Source organism: Heloderma suspectum, chromosome 9, assembly GCF_057233095.1.
Source record: "Heloderma suspectum isolate Gila_16-S chromosome 9, 16-S_ref, whole genome shotgun sequence".
Lineage (NCBI taxonomy): Eukaryota > Metazoa > Chordata > Lepidosauria > Squamata > Helodermatidae > Heloderma > Heloderma suspectum.
Genome location: NC_139466.1, coordinates 7,475,922 through 7,492,452, shown reverse-complemented (window position 1 = coordinate 7,492,452; position 16,531 = coordinate 7,475,922). Strand labels below are relative to the sequence as shown.

Sequence of the window (16,531 nt, the reverse complement as noted above, 5' to 3'; positions counted from 1 at the left end):
AAATCTTGTTTTGGGCCTCCTTATCAGTGCAGCATTTTGCCCCTGTTTGTGAAACTTTAGAAACAGCTGATTTTTTTCCCCTTGTGGATGTTTTGACTTTCCAGGTCGATCAATGTTTTCTTGATTGTCTATTTATGCATTCTTGTGGGCAAGGCTATAGTGTGTACCACTCTGAAGTATATCTGGCAAAGAGTTCCCTCTAACGATGAGCCTTGGTACAACCCCAAAACGCAAAAGGACAGAGAAACCTTCAAGGTAATTGATTTGCTTCAGCTTGATTGCTGTTGCAGTCATATTTGCTACTTTTGTCCTTATATACTTATTAAAAATGCATTATCAGCCCAGTGAATCTTTCTGTTCTTTTTTAGCTCTTAAAAATGTTCACCGATTTCCTGTCCTTCATGGTTCTGTTCAATTTCATCATCCCCGTCTCCATGTACGTGACTGTTGAGATGCAGAAATTCCTTGGCTCCTTCTTCATTGGGTGGGACAAAGAGATGTATGATGAGGAACGCCAAGAAGGGGCCTTGGTGAACACCTCCGACCTCAACGAAGAGCTTGGCCAGGTCAAAAACATTTCCTGTTTCCTTTTCTTTCCCCACTGCTTGTCGCGGTCCATTGGTCCAGAACAAAGGGGAGGCAACCTCATGCCCTCTGCATGTTCTGCGCTACAGCTCCCACCAGCTCGAGCCAGCATGGCCAATGGTCAGGGATTATGGGAGTTGTCCAAAACATCTGGTGGGCACCAGCTCGCCTACTCTGTCCATTGGAAGGCAGGCGCTTTCAAAGAAGGACTTGCCCAGGACTGGATTAGAAGCCACCTCTTGCTTCCTCAGTAGACCCCGCCAAACAGACCTCTGCCTGAAACGAGGACCAGGCATTGCTAGTCAAAGCAGGTAGCACTGGGCTAAATGGAGCAGAAGGCAGCTTCGTATATGTGAAACGGAAGTATGCAACTGTGTTGCAGAATAGAAATGCTGAGCGTGATATAACTTTCAAAGAATATGCTGTAGATCTTTGCTCTGTTGTTGGTTCAGGACCCACAAATAGGCCGTTTCCCAAATTAAACTGGGTTGTACTTTTGACTACAGTATTCTTTTGAGGGGTGAGGGGAGGCACTGAATGGCCAAGTCCTGTCCCTACAGCAATTACATAGAAGAAGGAATTCTGGCAACATAGCTTGTTGCACTGGGCTGAGAAGCTGATTTTTCAGAAATCTCCTCTTTAACCTAAGCACTCGAGGTGTGGACATGTGGTTAGCCATCAAAGTGGGATGTCACAATGCCACATTCTGTCTGTTAGCCGGATGTTCTGCAGATGAACAGAACTTCCCTTTTAGTTTTTCTTATATTTGTATGACATCACTTCTTATGCACATTTAAAGATGTTCCTAGTTTGAAAGGATTCAGTTGATACCCAGCCCATTAAGGGAAATTAAATTACTTTAGAAATGCTTCCAAGGCCCCAAAATACAGAGGGTCCAAACATTTGACCATCAATGCAAGTGGAAGATCACTCCCTTTGTGACATCTTATTAGCCTGATGAATCTTAGCCTCTTCCCGCTTGGGCCCTGTTTATTTCTATTCTCCTTAATGAGATCAGTGCAACCATAGAAATGCCTATTTTAACTATATGAAAGAAAAAGAAGCATCACTTGGCTGTGAAACGAGGTGGGAAAAGATGACGAGGAGCAAGAGGATGGCTGTATTCCTGCCAGCGCTGCGGCTCGTAACAAAAAGACCATTTAGCCAGCCAGAAGCGCAGGAGTTGATCATCTCGCCTTCGTAAAACCCGAGACTTTCAGGTTCTCGTGTTCCTTTCAACACAGGATTTTTCTTCTTTTTTAGTATTTAAATATGTATAAGCACTAAAGACTGATCCTTTGGGCTCCCGAGTGTGTGATGCTATAATTAGCTCTCGCTAAGCAGGATTTGCACGCTTGTTACCATGCGGGGAAATGTCAGGCTTAGAATCCATGCTGTGTGCATCAACCAGCCTTCTTGATCGGGCTTCTCTCATTTTAAAATCTCCTTCTTTACAGCAGGCCAGCAAAACCCCGCAAAAGTAGCTGCTTCTCTTGCAACTGTAAACTTGCTTCGAGGTGTGTGTCCCCCCCCCCTTTCTTCTACTGTTGGGTTTCACTGCTCTCCCCCATATTCAGTAGGGCTCAGCTAGAGCAGCCTTCTCCAAACTGGTGCCTGCCTGATGGGTTGGACTACAACTCCTGTTACCCCCAGCCAGAGAGCACCAGCTTGGGGAAGGGTGAGCTAGAGGATTCAGAGCCAAGTTCCTGCTCTGTAGGGGTACCACCTGCTTCCCCTCCACCAGCTTAGAAGCAAAAGAGGGGGATGTGGAGGTAATGGGGTCTGCAGCAGTAGGACTTGCCATCCCTCAAGGGATGACGTTTGGAGCCTTGGTTCTCCTCCCTTCCACTCCACTCTCCAAGTAGTCCCGGTTGCTGACCAGGGATCTAAGATGAAACCAGTCACCATCATGCTGCTGTCCTTGGACAACACTGAATCCTGCTTGGGCACTGTCATGAAAAAGCATCGTAATCTTAGGGTTGCATCCAGTTCAGAGACATCACCTTGCCGACAAAGGTCTGTATAATCAAAGCTATGGTTTTCCCAGTAGTAATGTATGACTGTGAGAGCTGGACTATAAGGAAGGCTGAGTGCCAAAGAATTGATGTTTTTGAACTGTGGTGCTGGAGAAGACTCTTACGAGTCCCCTGGACTGCAAGGAGGTAAAATCAGTCCATCCTAAAGGAAATCAACCCTGAGTGCTCATTGGAAGGACAGATACTGAAGCTGAAGCTCAACTATTTTGGCCACCTAATGCGAAGAGAAAACTCACTGGAAAAGACCCTGATGCTGGGAAAGATTGAAGGCAAAAGGAGAAGGGGACGGCAAAGGATGAGATGGCTAGATAGCATCACCGGTGCAATGAATATGAACTTGAGCACACTCCGGGAGAGAGCGGAGGACAGGAAGGCCTGGCGTGCTATGGTTCATGGGGTCACGAAGAGTCGGACACGACTTAACGACTGAACAAGTATCCAGTTAGTCACAACAAACTTAAGTCCCATTCATTTCAATGGCTCTACTCTATGTAGGACTGACATTGCATATTACCTTTTAAGCCACTTATCCCTCACTCGGACAGATACCGTTACCAGCTCTTTGTATGGTACTTTTCCTAACTGAAGTGCGATCAGACCATTACATCTCCATTTGCCCATCCCATCATCTTTTTAGTCTGTTAGGAATCAAACTTGGCGGTGGATGGCTTTTGGTTGTTTCCCCTTTTAAATTACTTTTCATCTTGCCATCGTACAGTATTTTGTTTTACAAAACTGAAGCTGAGTATTGAAATGGAATGGTATCAGTTTCTATTTGTTTCAGTGATACTTCTAAATTGGAATGTAGGGACACATTTTAATTCTAGCAGTCAAGGATTCCAGTTAGTCTTTAACTTGAACTCAAATGCCAAAGCAGACTTCATTTTCTTAAAAATGTCACCAGCTGGAAAAAGAGGAATGGATTTTGTCTTTAGCATAACAGTGAATACATCTCTTTCTCTCTGTGACCAGGAATGTTCTCTCCCTTTCCTTTTAGGTTGAGTACGTGTTCTCTGATAAAACAGGGACTTTAACGGAAAACACCATGGAGTTCATTGAATGCAGCATAGATGGCTACACGTACAGCAACGTCTTTTCAGAGGTTGATGGATTGAGGTCTTCTGGCAAAGCGGAAAGGGTAAAACTAACCTGGCAGTGCCTCACTCTTCCATCAGTAAAGGGACCCTTATAAGGATTAGCTCTAGGATTTAAAAGGCCTGGAGGGCGCTAAGGCCTGGAACACCCACAGCGATATTAGGGAAAACAAACTTGTCTGATGCTCTTGGGCGGGAGGTGGAAGAGCGGGTTACAGATGTAACCAGTAAGTAATACTTTTGTTTCCATCCTTGTTCATAGGCTAGGAGCATTTGACCATTTAACATTCTGTGCCCTGAGCGTTGGGTCACTGGCCCACCAAACGGCAGCCGAAAGTGGGTTGAACATGCCGTGGTGTTTCTGTGGTAAAGACTGGGTGACCAACCCGGTGGTAGAGGTAGTGGGAATTCAGGGGCATAGCAGCATGCACAAGCCTGGCTATAGTGCAAAGACGAGGTCGACAGCTGGAAATCCCTGGACCAAATTGCCCCTTCTTTCCCATCAGGAGTGCTTTGTGGTCTCTCAGTTGCCAGCCTAGCAGCAAAGAAATGGTATCTCTGGCAATAGGACTTATAGAAGTCCACTTCAGGGGGTGGAGATCGAGGTTCTGGCCCATCGTCCCTCAAGCCCAGCAGTCTGGTCTACTCCTGCCTGCTTCTCCAGTGCTGTTCTCCTTTAAGCTGTCACTCAAACAAATAATTAAATCAGCTGAGATCTTAATCGATCAGTAAAATAATCATGTGTCTGCATAAATCTGAACACAGCTGAAACAGTAGTTCTGAAGTGGGGGGCAGGGGGACCAAAGCATCCTTACTGACTTTTGGTTTTTAGATGACCTCTTGTGGGCTTCCCATCTGGTTGGCCGTTTGTGGGGTGGGGTGGTGGAGATACTGGACTGGATGGACCATCTGCTTCATCAGGGCTCTGATGATGGTTCAAGAATGAGCTGCAGCAGGCATCATCTCGGAAGAGGCAGCCCTTCCTCTGAGAACAGAGTAGGGACGCCTTTTCTCAGGTGGATCCTGCCACCCATGGTTTGTAACTGCATGCATTAAAAGTTTTATTTATTTATCTCTATATATATCTATATTGATTCTGCCCAATTAATCGGGAGCCCCGATCCAACTGACTTATCTCAAAGGACTGGTTAGCTAAACAGTGGAGCCCTGGCTGTACTGCCTCCTCCCTCCCCGGCTCAGTGGACTGCGCATGGAATGTAGTCCGGTCACTTCTCTTGTGGCTCACTTGCCGCCACAGCCAAGCATTGGCGCAGCGTTCCTGACTTGGAAATGCAGGTTCTGCAGGTTCTGCAAAGGCAGTCGTCTGCTCCTTGTTCTGCTGGCCATAGATGGCTGGATGAACTGGCCTGGAATATCTTAACCCTTTTCCTTCTTGGTCGCTGGGACCGGAAGTCCTTCGGCTAACAGACACGTTTCTCTTCACAACAGAGTCGAGAAGAGCTGTTCCTGCGTGCGTTGTGTCTCTGCCACACAGTTCAGGTCCAGCAAAGGGATGAAGTTGACGCAAGGACATCGCGACCCAGAAGCTCGTGCAACTACGTTGCATCTTCCCCAGATGAAATAGCGTTGCTGCAGGGAGCTCAAAAGTAAGGGTAGTCGCTTCTTCCCCTCCCATTTCCCTCCCTGCTCAGTTGTATTGAATGGCACACACATGTTGCTTATATGCCTATCATGCTGACAGACAGGTGCTCCCAACTTTGGATGCCAAGTATAATAAAGGCTGGCAAGACTGTCCAGTACAATCTGACCCAGAGATGTTCGTAGTTGTTAGGAGGTCTGGCTGTTGGTTCCATTGAGCTTTGACGAATGCCTGTCTTGGGTGGGTCTCTTTACGTATAGCTGGTGCCAGAAGTTGGCATGGTCAGGCACCAGCTGTGGCCCAGGCTAGTGAAGTGGCCCACCTGCCATGGTCAGGCACCAGCTCGGGCCCAGGCTAGTGGAGTGGCCCACCTGCCAAGAGTGAGTGCCACCATCTTGGTGATCACATGACACTGGCCTGGCCAGGTCACAGGTACCGTGCATTCACTCACTCACTCTGATCTTGCTAAGGCCGGACCCAGAATTCCCTGGATTGGTGCACAGGCTTCTGAGATGTTTGCCATTCCCCTCTGTCCTTCTCTCATTTAAACTACGATGGTAGAAAGCCATGCTTCTGACCCCAGTCCCTCAGATATTTTGGATCCTTCTTAGAAAAAAGGTTGCCCAAATGTGTGTGTCTTTAAAATAAAAAAAAGTTAGCCACTTCAGGATCACTTGAGATTGAGGTGGGGTATAAATACTTTTAAATTAAAAAATAGTTTTGGTGAAACCTTTTAAAACATCACTAGATAAACGTCACTAGATAAAACAACCAGCATCAAATCATATTAAGAGCAGGAGGAAGGAAAGCAGCTTCGATTCTTTCTAAACATTTGCAGAGAGGAAACCCAGTGAATGGACAAGGGCATTCTAGAGGTGAAGTATCACAGCCTAGAAGACTGTGTGCCTCAGAGTTACCCACCTTACTTCATAAGATTGGTGTGTGTGGTGTATGCGCGCGCACTGAGCAGGGCCTCTAAAGAAGAGCTTAAAGGTTCACATGCTCATGTGGGACTAGGTGGTTCTTCAGGGCTCCTTTGCACATACCATTTACAGGTGTGTTGCCACGGTCTAAAATCAAAAAAGGAGCTGCTGCGCCAATTGGAATTCCCAACACGTTTCGACAAGGCTCTTTATAAAGGGAAAAACTCCTAGAGACTTTTCTGGAGGATTCCCTCTTCCTTTCTTCTTCCAAAGAAGACTGGAAAACGTGTTGGGAATTCAACTGGTGCAGCTGTTCCTTTTTTGGTTTTGGTTTCCAGCATTACAGCTGTCTTTTGTGATCCCTGTTGGCACTGTTGTGTTGCCACTGGCCCCCACAGTTGCTCCCACACTGGTCCAGTTGTCTGAAAAGACTAGGTCCCAAGTGGTTCGGCCTTTTGGTACGTTTATGTACCATGCAAATGATGTCTTGTATGGGGACTGTCTCCTCCCATACCATCTTGCCTGTGCCATAAGGTCTACTAGGGAGGCTCTCTTTTGTGTCCTGGTGGTGGTCCATGCTTGGCTCATTGGGATGTGGGAAGGGGCCTTCTCTGGACAATGGTTAGGTTGTGGAACTCCTACCTCACAGTGGTGGTGCATGGCAGTGTCCCATTTGCCCCCCTCTCTCTCCTTCCTTTCCACCGTCTAGCCAAGACTTTGATTATTCCAGCATGCATTTGATCTGCCGGGCTGAGGATTCTTTTGTGGCTAACCCCTTTGTTCTGTTGGTTTGCATCTATCAGCACATTTTTTATTTTGTTGTTGTTGTTGGTCGTTAGCTTAGTTAATTTCTGTTAGATTTCACTGTGTGTTGTTGTGTTTTGGGTGTGTTGGCGTAAGCCACCCCGAACGTTGCAAATGCAGTGGATGGGCAGGACAGAAATCTTTTAGATCAATAAAGTTTTGCAGATATGTCAGGAAGGCGAATCCCTTGGGCAGACATCTTTACATCTACCCAGAAAGATGTGGGACTTAAGGTTGCTATCTGGGATAGCCAACTCCTTCAGCATGAGGCACCAGGCCCTCCCTCGGCCGAGCTGCTCAGGGGCTGGTCTCTCCCTCAGCCATGATGTTGCTGCTGGCTCCAAATTCTCTGGCTTTGCTCAGCTTGGGAACCCTGGCCTGGCAGACAGTGCAAAGTGGATCTACCCAAGAAGTGCACTGAGTGCTAGTTTTCAGGAAATTTTGAATTAGGGTAATTTGCATGGGGACATTTTCTGATGCTCTAGAGAGGCAGTGGGGAAGTTGTGGTCCTCCAGATGTTTGGGCCTACAACTCCCATCAGCCCTAGCTAGTCAGTGTTGAGGGCTGATGGGAGCTGTAGGACAGAACATCTGGAGGACCACAACTTGCCCACCCCAGCCCTAGAGAGTGATCCGAGTTGCAACATTTGCTTTACTTGTATTCAGTAAACAGCAAAGCCAAAAATAAAAATACCCCATGTTTTGTCCGAATACATCACAGGTATTCGAGTTGAAATATTTGAAAAAAAATCAATATACATTTAATGTGATTTAAATGCTATATTATGTAGACATTTTTATTGGAATACTTGTAAAGCATTAAAGACAATAGCACGTACTTCCCCTGCATTGTTTAAATTTGAGAAAAACACAAACGCAGAGGTACTGAAAACTGCGGACACGATATATTTTACCATCCCAAAGATGTATGCATGATATGCAGACAACCACTCATCTACAACTGAGAAACTGCCAAGTTTGCCTAATATGGCATTTGCAATTAGCATCCATTCATTGTTATTAATTAACCGAAGAAATTGAGATTTTTCCTGTGGAAAAATAAAGCATTGGAACATTTTCAGTGGATGTTTTTCCACCCCACATCACTGAAATAAATTTCCAAACTGGGATGGGGAGAGGAGGGCTGTGTGAAAAATTGGGCCAGGGGGCAGCCCATAGGCCGCTGGCTGCCAATCCCTGGCCTCAAAAAGTTTGATTGCTAGATAAGCTTCTTAACTTTAGGAAAGACTTGCCCCGTCAAACAGGAATGGCACTCCTGCTGTCAGGGTGCAACTGAAGAGTTTTCCAGTGACCAGTGGGGTCCTTTCCTATTTATTGAACAAGAGTGACTTTCTGTCTTGGATGCTTGTGGATTCTGTGTACGCTGAAAAAGAGGCCTTCAGCTTTTTCCCGGCTTTGCAACTGTAGCAAAATTGAGATCTTTCTGTACAGCACAAGTAAATTTTAGATGGTATGGCAGCCTTTGAAGGTTACCACCAGCATTTTAAACTCCTTCCTAATATGCTCCTCTGTGAACAAATCAACGATGTAAGCAAAATGGTATGTGTACGGGCAAAATTAATCATGCTGCTTGATAAGAATGTTTCCTTCTGGGATGCAATTACATTAACTGTAAAGAAACCTCTGAACACCCACTAACCACTGACACTAAGCACCTCAGGGGAAGGACCATAGCACAGTAGTAGAGTGCATGTTTGCATACAGAATGTCCCAGATTCAATCCTTGGTGGTTCCAGGTAGGGCTGGAAAAACTCCTGCCTGAAACCCTGGAGAGGCATTGCTACCAATCAGTGTTGACAATACTGGGCTAGATGGACCAAGGATCTAACTCAGTGTAAGGCAGCTTCCTCTGTTCCTAGGGCTGTAGGCGGCTGTATGCCATGGTTTATTTTCTTAAAAAAAAAACCCAAACAAACCTAATCCTGCATCCAAGAAAGCTCAGTCCTGGAGAGATTATGCAAATAGAACAGTTTTGTATAAGAGCATCTCTACACCAGACTAAAATCCCGCATTTAAAATAGGACTTTCTGCTTCCGTTTTAAATGCAGGATCAGAACAGACTCCCTTGACACGTGCTTCCTTTCCCCCCTCCCCTTTCCCCTTCTTTCTCCCCCCTATCCGAGTCTTCCATATGTTTCATTGATCTCACTCCTCTTCTTGCGGCTTTTCCTTTTTCATGGAGGGAACTCAAGCGGAACACAAGCGGGGTAATTTGATAGCTCATTACCTCCGATCTATTTAAAAATGGAATAAAGGTCATTTAGTGCAGGAGACACTCTGGAGGTACACAATGTCTTCTAAAGGGCTCGCAAACTTCCATGAGTGAGCAATCTCAATACCAGGATAAAAGCTCCGTGTAAAGAAGCCATAAATCTGATTTTGCTCATTATGGGGTGGGGCAAAGAGCAAATCTTGCTTGGCCAGCTCCCTGGCTTCTGAGACTTCAGCAAATGTTGCTCATATGCTTCAAGCATACATTTTCATCCGTAAAGACTAGAAACATAGTCTTAAAAAGAAGATGAACTCCATGCCTAGTGCCAATTTTTGTGCGGTTTCTGTGCTTCCACTGAATTGCCTAGATCATGTTCTCAATCAGCCCTTCTCTTGTGTGATATTTATTTATTTATTTTTGGTTTATTTAATTTATTTTTTAATCTAAAGTGTGTGTGTGTGTGTTTGGTTTTTTTTTTTTTTCAACGCCATTCTGTCCTTTTTGTTCATTGACAGGTATGGTTTCACTTTTCTAGGACAAGAAAATAACTTCATGAAGGTACAGAATGCGCAAAAAGAAATCGAAAGGTAGGCACAATTGTAACTTGGCCTCTGGTACTGGACAAGGAAATCAAAACTATTTGGAAGAACATTAATATAGGGTACTGTTTCTGGAAACGATGCATGATTGAACTGACTGGCTCATTTTACAGCACATTTTAAATTTCGTTGAAATTCTCTGGACATGGCGCCAAGATGCCCCTTGCTTCCTTATTTCTGCTTCTAAAGGAGTTGGGCTGTGACCTGTGAGGTCTGCCTTTGTTTCAGCCAAACAGAAATCAGCAAAGATACATAGGCTGTGTTATTCTCAGCTTTTCCTATGGTTTAATCCAAGCACAGATAACTCTGGGCTCACATTTTGCGTGTATTCTGTGTGGCTGCTAGCTTTTTGTTAGCATTTCAAAAATACTAAGTCTAAAAGATAAAAGGGCTTTAAAAAAAACCCACTTGAAACCTTATTACACTGGCCAGCAACTAGTTTTTCTGGAAGGCCTTAGGAAGGGCTGGTGGTGGTTGGCTGGCTGGTTCCATCACTACATAGCTGATCCTTCTTTTAGACACTCCCCCTTTCTTCTCAGGGGTCTAATACTATCCCTTAGGAGGATGGATATGGCCATGAGCCAACCATGTGCCCTTCATCATTTTGCGCTTGGTAAAATGAGGTACTCTCCCTGAACCTCTTACCAATAGGGTATGGAAGAGTTTCTGTTGAATCCTGGCACAATGGCCAGCAGAGCTCTTCTTCAGGCTCTTCTTCACATTGATTTATGTTGGGTTTTGAGGTTGACGTGTATGACGTGGTTTGATGTCCCACCTACCTCCCACGACTCTAAATGCTCTTTGTCCCTCTTGTCTAAAAAGCTACAAGCTGCTAAATGTTCTGGATTTTGATTGCGTTCGTCGCCGGATGAGCGTTGTCGTGAAGACATCAGATGGTTAGTTGAAGCTCTCTCTCTCTCCTCTTTTTTGAAGTGAAAGTCACCTTCACTTTTTACATTGCCAGAAACCGTTTGTAAACTTCATTATATTTTTGGATACCCCAACCCATTCTTTTTCAAATGCTGTTTCAGGAACAATATTCCTGTTCTGCAAAGGAGCAGATTCAGCGATTTTTCCAAGGGTCCCGCAAGATGAAGCGCAGAGGACAAAAATACACGTAGAGAATAACGCATTGGTAAGCACGCTGGACAAACCTGTGCTGTGGATCTTCGGGAATCCACTGTCCAAAATCTTGACAATAAGGAAACAAACGTAGAAAGCACAGCTTATCGATTACCTTGGCTGGCTGCTAATTTTTAACGGGAGACATATTTGATATTGAGCACAGGCCCCAAAGCGAATGATGTTGGCTCTGCCTGCTGACTCGCATGTCTGCATTGACCCCACCACCTCTGTTGCATTCCTGGTGGCCCAACCCTGATGCCCTCCACATGTCGGGGCTGAACATTTTTCTCCCTCTCTCAAAATACTAGAACCCGGGGTCATCCCATGAAGGTGATTGGTGGGAGATTCAGGACAGATAGAAGAAAGGACTTCTTCGCACAGCACAGAGTTAAACTATGGAATTTGCTACCACAAGATGTAGTGATGGCCACCAATTTGGATGGCTTTAAAAGGGTGTTGGACAAATTCCTAGAGGAAAAGGCTGTCACTGGCTACTGGTCTTGATGGCTGTGCTGCCTCCAGTACCAGAGGCAATGAGCCTATATCCCCAAGTTTCTGGGGAACATGGGTGGGAGGGTGCTGTTGCACTCATGCCCTGCTTTTGGGTTCCTGGTTGACAGCTGGTTGGCCACTGTGTGAACAGAATGATGGACTAGATGGACCCTTGGTCTGCTCCAGCAGGGCTCTCCTGACATTCTCAGGTTCTGAAGTGTGTGGGCTGCCTGTGTGCTGCACGATCAGGGCTTGAAATCTCACAGAGAGCCTGTGCACATACTGCAAGCTCTGGGCTTCGGAAGTTCAGGCTCAACATGTTGACGGCAGCAGGGCGGGGACATCAGGCTTGCAACTGAGAGGGCAGGGCCAATTAGTGCACCCCCCCCCATCACACACACCCCCCCCCCATCACACACACACCCCCCCCATCACACACACACCCCCCCCATCACACACACACCCCCCCCATCACACACACACCCCTTGGAGAACTCCCGAACAGGGTGCATATGGCGTTCCCAGGTGACTTGCCATGTAGGATCTTACCAGACCCAGCTCTCCTTAGCTTTGCCAAAGTGGCTGCCCCTTATATTTGTTAGACCATGTCCCAGGACTTGATGGACCTCAAACAGGGCTCGCTGGTTCCTAGTCACGTGGAGAGTCACTTTGCTGAAGTCAGCTGAGCTTGCCTTTTTGGCCACAGTCTTGATGTCTTGCGTCCCTTGGGCATTTAACATCAATGAATCTCCTGTGGACCACCAACAGTGATCCAGCAAGCTCTTCGAGGCACCTGCAGGGAACTACCAGGGGCCAGTCAAGCTGAATGCAGTGAGAATGGGTGGGGAGTCATTTTTTCTCTCTCAATGCTAGAATGCAGTGGGGTCATCTCAACGAGCAGATGGGTGGGAGGTTCAGGACAGATAAAAGGAAGGATTTCTTCACACAGCGCAGAGTTAAATTATTCACTTAGGCCATCAATTTTGATGGCTTTAAAAGGGGACTGGACAAATTCATGGAGGAGAAGGCTATCAATGGCTACTAGTCCTCATGGCTATATGCTGCCTCCAGGATGCCTGTGTAGACCAGTTGCTGGGGAACATGGGCAGGAGGATGCTATTGCATTTGTGTCCTGCTTGAGGGTAACCAGTTGACAGCTGGTTGGCCATTGTGTGAACAGAATGCTGGACTAGATGGGCCTTTGGTCTGATCCAGCAGGGCTCTTCTTACGTTCTTATGAGTGGGCCAGGTGTGATGCAACAGAATGCTGCTGATGTTCTAGAGCAGCCTTCCTCAACCTGGTGCCCTGCAGATATTTTGGACTTCAGCTCCCATCAGCCCCAGCTAGCATGGCCAGTGGTGCAGCAAGTTGTGATCCAAACATCTGGAGGGCACCAGGTTGGGACAGGGTGTTCTAGAGGGCCTTTGGGGTGAAAGCCTAGTGTTAGAGCAGGGGTGGGGAACCTCTTTCAGCCCAAGGGCCAAATTCAATGTCAGAGGAGCTCTTGGAGACTGCATTCCAGTAGTGGGTGAGGCTGAAGGCAAAGAGGACAGGGCCAAAGGCAAAAGGGGTGCAGCCAAGATTCCAAAAATACCAGCATATTTCAGCTTAAAGGTTTTGCCATCAATAACTAAGCCTTTGGAGAGGCATTTCACCTTTTTAAATGGGGGAGAAGACTGCACAGAATCCAAGTAGCCACCAAATGATCAATGGTTGGGGGAAAGGGGGTGGGGCTGGGGGAAAGGGGTAGGGCCATTTGGGGGACCCCAGAGGGCCAGATTTAGTCCCCAGGCCTGAGGTTGATCACCCCTGCTTTAAAAGATGCGTTTGTTTGCTTGCTTGTCCCCTCCAGGATGGGTATCGGACTCTCTGTGTGGCCTACAAAGAAATACCGGAAAGCGAATATGATATAATGGATAGCCAGATCAAGGAAGCGACGATGGCGTTGCAGGACCGGGAAGCAAAGATGGCCAAGGTTTTTGACGAGATTGAGACGAACATGCATTTGATTGGATCCACTGCTGTGGAAGACAAGTAAGCAAAGACTGGGAGAAGACCGTGATGTCTTCTTCTGTCCAAACGCTGTCCAACAACAAACCTCACCTGCACCATCAACCACCCCCAGGACTCCTGTGGCAGATGGATCACACGAGCAGCATCTGCTCACATCCAGTTTACACTAAAGGGTCTGCCCAACTTTGTTTCTTTGTAAGAAACAAAGTTGCAAATCCGTCTTCTAGCTCTTGGAAGGGAGAGAATTCTGAGGAAAACATACATTCCAAAAAATGCGGTGTGTTTACAAAACTTAAAGCCGTAAAGTACAACAGTATAATAAAACGTCATATACAAACCTGTAAAAGTTTTAAAACAAATAAAAACAAAGCAGAATTGTTGCGTATAGAATCCCCCCCCCCACCTTATTACAGTCTTTCAGCTAACTAATAGATACTTGGGTTGGTGTTTAATTACTTTGAGCTGTATTTTTTAAAATATGTTTTGGATTCTTTTTCAAAAATTGCCCAAAGATTTGTCCCTTTAAAAACAAAACACCCCCCCCCGCGCGCGCGCACACACACACACACACACACACACACACCCACCCCAAAAATAAGGGGACAGGAAGCTTTTTGGAATGTCAGCCATTTTCTTTGATAAATGAAGGTGTCTGTCTGTAGACTGCAGGAACTTGCGGCGGAAACCATTGAGGCCTTGCATGCTGCAGGCATGAAGATCTGGGTGCTGACCGGGGACAAGCTGGAGACTGCCCAGGCCACATGCTACGCCTGCAAGCTCTTCCAGACCAGCACCGAATTGTTGCAGCTGACCACAAAAGTCGTGGGAGAGGGAGACCAGAAAGTGCAGCGGCTCCATGAGCTGCTGATGGAGTATCACAAAAAGCTCGTGAGCGATGTGCCCCAAGGCAAGAGGTAATAGGGATGTTCGAGAAATCCATTTGGGGGTGGAGTTCAATGAGTTTTCCTAGGCTGGGCCCCCACAGACTTCATTTGGTTTTTAGCTACGGTGCCCGACTCCATCTGCATCGAGTCGTGAGAGTTCGTGGATTTTCTGGGAGTTTTGCACATCTTTTGGAAGTTCTGCAATTTGTGCAAATTACAGCCGAATCTGTGCAAATGATGGCCAAATTTGTGTGATTTGTGCAAATTCGGCTGAAATATGCTCAGATTGCTCCGAAATCGGCACAAATTGCAGAAGCTTCCAAAAAAATGTGCAAAAAAGTTCCTGGAGTTTCAGGAACAGCCCACAGGTTACTTTGCAGACAGAAATTGAGTCATACACACGGCAGACCTCCGTTGAGCCAAAAAAGAACCAGATTTCCCAGTGACAGACATCCCTAAGAGGTCAGCATGAAGATGCGCAGCTTCTGAGGATGTGGGGGTAGCTGCCTTCAGGATGCCTTGTGACAAAGTGGGGAGAGAGAGGAGAGGAAACTGAGGTGCACCGAAGTGTGCCGGGGCCCAGATCTTCTCCAGCGGTGCTCTCCAATATAGTTGATTGTAAGTTTATGTACTGCTTTGCAAGAAGGTCACTGACAGCTAAAGATTAAGATGGGTTGTGTTTAAGCTTTCCCCTGAAGTAGATCTGAATGAAAAATGCCTAGGGCCAAGTAAAGTACGTTTCTGTGCATCTCAAGGCTTTCCCCTTTCTCTCCATTGGCGCCTTCTTTTCAACAAGCCTGGGTAATGCTGTCAGTCACATCAGCGCAGGAGAAAATTTGAGGAGGGTGCCAAAGAAGTGGGCAGTGGTTTGATCTTTCCCTCCCCACCTCCAAGGATTTGAGCTTTTCTATTCATGTATACTATATTTGAGCGCTCTACACAAGCTTGCATATTGTTGGAGTCCTCCCTCCCCCCCCCCACACACACACAACTACACATAAACAAATAATGCAACTAATGAGATTAATTCATTGGTATGGTTTCTGCTGTCTCAGTAGAGTAATGCCTAACAGCTGGAATAATTCTGCTAAGGTGAGGGGGTAGAGGACATAGAAAGAATGGGCTGGGAAAGAGGTAGGGAGAATTGGGATTAAAGAGGGCTGTTCTTGGGAGAAAGAAACATGTCAACGGCCCCTCTTAAGTTGAAGCCTTTCAAAATCTGAAGCATTTAAACAGACTGAGTACAAAGGTTAGATTTTGGTGCCAGTTTTTCCCAGTGCTTCCCCTTTCCATTTCCGCCTTCTCCCAGCTGCTAAACAGCTAGCTGAGCCCTCCCCAATCTGGTGCTGGGCTAGAAAATAGCTGTGAACCATTTAATAGCAGCAACAGATCTGCATAACCACTGTATCAGCCAGAGTCCATACCCAAAAACAAAGGCACCCATTTTTGTTCCTGTTGTCCTCTTTTGTAAAGTATGCAACGGTTAAGGGGTAGACAATATAACCAAACAGCTGCACTTCTTTCTGTTTTAATTTCGGTTACATTTCAACTTCCTGATGATTTTTAGCTCTGCAGTTTTTTCTGCAGCCCATGTCGCAGAAGCTGCTAGCCTTCTGATTGTGAAGATCCCTATCGGATGGGGAGTGTATAATTTTTCAAGCGTCTTTTCACCTTCGGTTTTAGAAGCTGGACATTCGGTCAGGAGTACGGGCTGGTTATTGACGGGGCCACCCTGTCCCTGATCCTGAACATTTCCCAGGATTTACGTTCCAGCCACTATAAGAGCATCTTCCTCCAGATCTGCCTGAAGTGCACCGCAGTCCTGTGCTGTCGAATGGCTCCTTTGCAAAAAGCGCAGGTGTGTAATGCAGGCCTTTTGAACAATGTGATGCTCCCAGTGTAAAAGATCAGTGTGTCCTGTTCTGCTGTCAGCTGACTCATTCGTGAGGCAAGCAACTCCCACTGGCGTTTTGTCTTGTTTGCAGGCTCAGTTCAAGGTGCTCGGTCTTACCCCTTTCAAGCCTTAAATGACTTCAACCCTGCATATTGCAAATCTGCCTTCTCCAGTAAACTCTTGACATGGTTTGCACATCGTGATGGAATTCCTAGGTTGTTTAATTGCCGGGGACAAGCAAAGTGATGA

The 16,531-nt window shown here is 46.3% G+C and overlaps 1 protein-coding gene across 3 annotated transcripts in view; it reads left to right on the top strand.

Moving 5' to 3' along the window:
- Positions 1-16,531, top strand: part of ATP11C (ATPase phospholipid transporting 11C (ATP11C blood group)) — a 112,578-nt gene that overhangs the window by 64,159 nt on the left and 31,888 nt on the right. For all 3 annotated transcript variants that reach the window (XM_084813671.1, XM_084813670.1, XM_084813672.1), the window contains exons 11-20: positions 105-255; positions 369-566; positions 3,619-3,759; positions 5,165-5,322; positions 9,790-9,861; positions 10,696-10,769; positions 10,905-11,008; positions 13,344-13,525; positions 14,167-14,418; positions 16,072-16,246. In XM_084813671.1, the coding sequence (XP_084669797.1) occupies positions 105-255; positions 369-566; positions 3,619-3,759; positions 5,165-5,322; positions 9,790-9,861; positions 10,696-10,769; positions 10,905-11,008; positions 13,344-13,525; positions 14,167-14,418; positions 16,072-16,246 (1,507 nt within the window). The remainder of the gene's footprint in view (positions 1-104; positions 256-368; positions 567-3,618; positions 3,760-5,164; positions 5,323-9,789; positions 9,862-10,695; positions 10,770-10,904; positions 11,009-13,343; positions 13,526-14,166; positions 14,419-16,071; positions 16,247-16,531) is intronic.